The sequence below is a fragment of the Myotis brandtii genome, unplaced genomic scaffold (genome assembly GCF_000412655.1).
Source record: "Myotis brandtii unplaced genomic scaffold, ASM41265v1 scaffold601, whole genome shotgun sequence".
Classification (NCBI taxonomy): Eukaryota; Metazoa; Chordata; class Mammalia; order Chiroptera; family Vespertilionidae; genus Myotis; species Myotis brandtii.
In genome coordinates, this window is record NW_005370276.1 from 2,037,773 (window position 1) to 2,040,132 (window position 2,360).

The 2,360-nt window shown below is 60.8% G+C and overlaps 1 protein-coding gene across 1 annotated transcript in view; it reads left to right on the plus strand.

Moving 5' to 3' along the window:
- The window catches only part of MYBPC2 (myosin binding protein C, fast type), a 26,713-nt gene extending 25,127 nt beyond the window's left edge, over positions 1–1,586 (plus strand). Inside the window, exons 24-25 of the mRNA XM_005879630.2 lie at positions 3–139; positions 1,151–1,586. Of these exons, the coding sequence (XP_005879692.1) occupies positions 3–139; positions 1,151–1,465 (452 nt within the window). The 3' untranslated portion in view covers positions 1,466–1,586. The remainder of the gene's footprint in view (positions 1–2; positions 140–1,150) is intronic.
- The last annotated feature ends 774 nt before the right edge of the window (positions 1,587–2,360 follow it).

Genomic DNA, 2,360 nt, shown 5'->3' on the forward strand with positions numbered 1-2,360 from the left:
AGGCATCAGCTGGAAACCGCCGGAGTACAAGGAGCATGACTTCCGGATGGCTCCCAAGTTCCTGACACCGCTGCTGGACCGCGTGGTGGTGGCTGGCTACACTGCTGCTCTCAACTGCGCCGTCAGAGGCCACCCCAAGGTGCGTGCGTGCGTGTGGGGCGGGCGGGCGACCCTGGAGGAGCATTGTCAGCAAGATGAAGCCCCTCCCCCTCCCATCACAGCCCCTCTGCCTCTCGGACTTCTCTCTTCTCAGTTCATGGAATTTGCTCCCTTTTAACCGGCTGGTCAAACCCACCTGCCACCAGTTTCTCTAAATAAAGTTTTATTGGAACATGGCCCTGCACACTCGCTTGTGTATTGTCCACGGCCACAGAGAGCTCAGGGCCCACTGTCCTAAAATAGCGACTACCTGGCCCTTTGCAACCGAAGTTTGCTGACTTCTGGTCTGACTTCCAAGTTGTTTTGTTTTTGTTAATCTTCACCAGAGGATGGATATATATATAAAATATATTTTTAAGGAAGAGGGAGAGAGAGAAAGATCAATGATGAGAGAGAATCATTGATTGGCTGCCTTCTGCACGCTCCCCACTGGGGATGGAGCCTGCAACCTGGGCATGTGCCCTTGACCGGAATCGAACCTGGGACCCTTTAGTCCACAGATCAACGCTCCATCCACTGAGCCAAACCGGCCAGGGCCAGAGGATATTTTTTACATTTATTTTTTATTTTTTTAGAGAGAGTGAAAATGAGAGGGGGGAGGAGGGGAGAGAGAAACATTGATGAGAGAGACACACATCGATTGGTTGCCTCTCACATGTGTGACCAAGGCTGGGGATCAAACCTGCAGGCCAGGAATCGAACCTGTGACCCTCTGACTCGTGGGCTGACGCTAACCATTGAGCACACCGGCCAGGGCTGACTTGCACATTTTTAGCTTTGGCCCCGGTCGGCACACCGTGGGTTCATTAGTTCACCTCCTCCACCTCCATCTATCTGCTCATTCGTGGGCTCCACTCATTCATTCACCCCATGCGGCCATAATCAGGAGGCGGCACAGCCAACAGGAGGACTCAGGCCTCCCGCCCAGGGCCCGTTCTCCACGGCCCAGGCACCCTCTCTGAGCTGCCTGCCTCCCCGCCCCCCTCCGCAGCCGAAGGTGGTCTGGATGAAGAACAAGATGGAAATCAGGGAGGACCCCAAGTACCTGATGACCAACTACCAGGGGATCCTGACGCTGAACATCCGCCGCCCGTCCCCCTTCGACGGGGGCACCTACACCTGCCGCGCGTTCAACGAGCTGGGGGAGGCGCTGGCGGAGTGCAAGCTGGAGGTCCGAGGTGAGAGCGCGTGCCCTTTGCAAAGCTACGGGAGTCAGACCCGCGGGGCGTCGGAGGGCGGGGCGGGAGCACCGGACCAGCCTGGGGCGTGTCCCAGGGGAGTTGAAGGGCAAGAAAGAAGCGAGTGAGGAGAGCTTAGCAAGTGACCGCTGAGGCCTCCAGTGGGAGGCGGGTGGACACAAACATGGGTTAGGGCAGAGGCCCTGGGGCTGTGGGAGCCCAGAAACACGCCTCCCTCCTGCACAGGCTGCCCCAGGCTGTGCCCCCCGCCCCCGCCTTGGCCCACAGCCCCAGCTGTTGGTCCTCTTCCTTCTGAATGCTTGCCCGAAGCCTCCCCACCTCCGTGTCTCTCTCCAGCCCACCCCACCCCACACAGGGCCCCCGAGGACACTCTGTCCAGGGGTGACCTGCCCTCCAGGGGCTCCCCAGCAGCCCAGGCCCCCCTCAGCCTGGTGTCATGGTCCTGCATCTGCCCCCCCCCCCGCCCCTCTCCGGCCTCATGTACCCCCGTTTTCCTCCACGCTGTTCCGGCCACACCGAGCTGTTGGCAGTAGGACAGACCGGCCTTGCTTCCTCCTGGCCCTGGGCCTTTGCACGTGCCATTCCGTCCACCCAGAACACGCTTCCTTGTCTCCCCCCCCCCCCCCCCCCCCCCCGTGCTGTGGGGAGCCTGCTATCCAGGTCCCTCCCCGACTGGGACTTCCCCTGGCCCGGATGACAGCCCAGCAGACAGAAGGGACCCTCCACAAGGGCTCAGAGACCTGTCATGCCTCCAGGCCGCCGTCCCCTTTATCACCTGTTCATTAGCTCAGAAATACCCCCACTCGAGGGTTCCGGGGTCAGCCTGTTGCCAGCCGCTGCTCAGAAATCCCTGCTCAGATAGATGGTCCCAGTTTGGGGTTCAAAGCTGCAGCCCTGGCCGCGGAGTGGCACCCGGCAGAGATGAGGGTGGGGAGCCGGACGGTGAAGGGGAGACGGCTCCCCCTGCTGGCCAAGCGAGTCCAGCAGGCGGAGGGGCCCGGC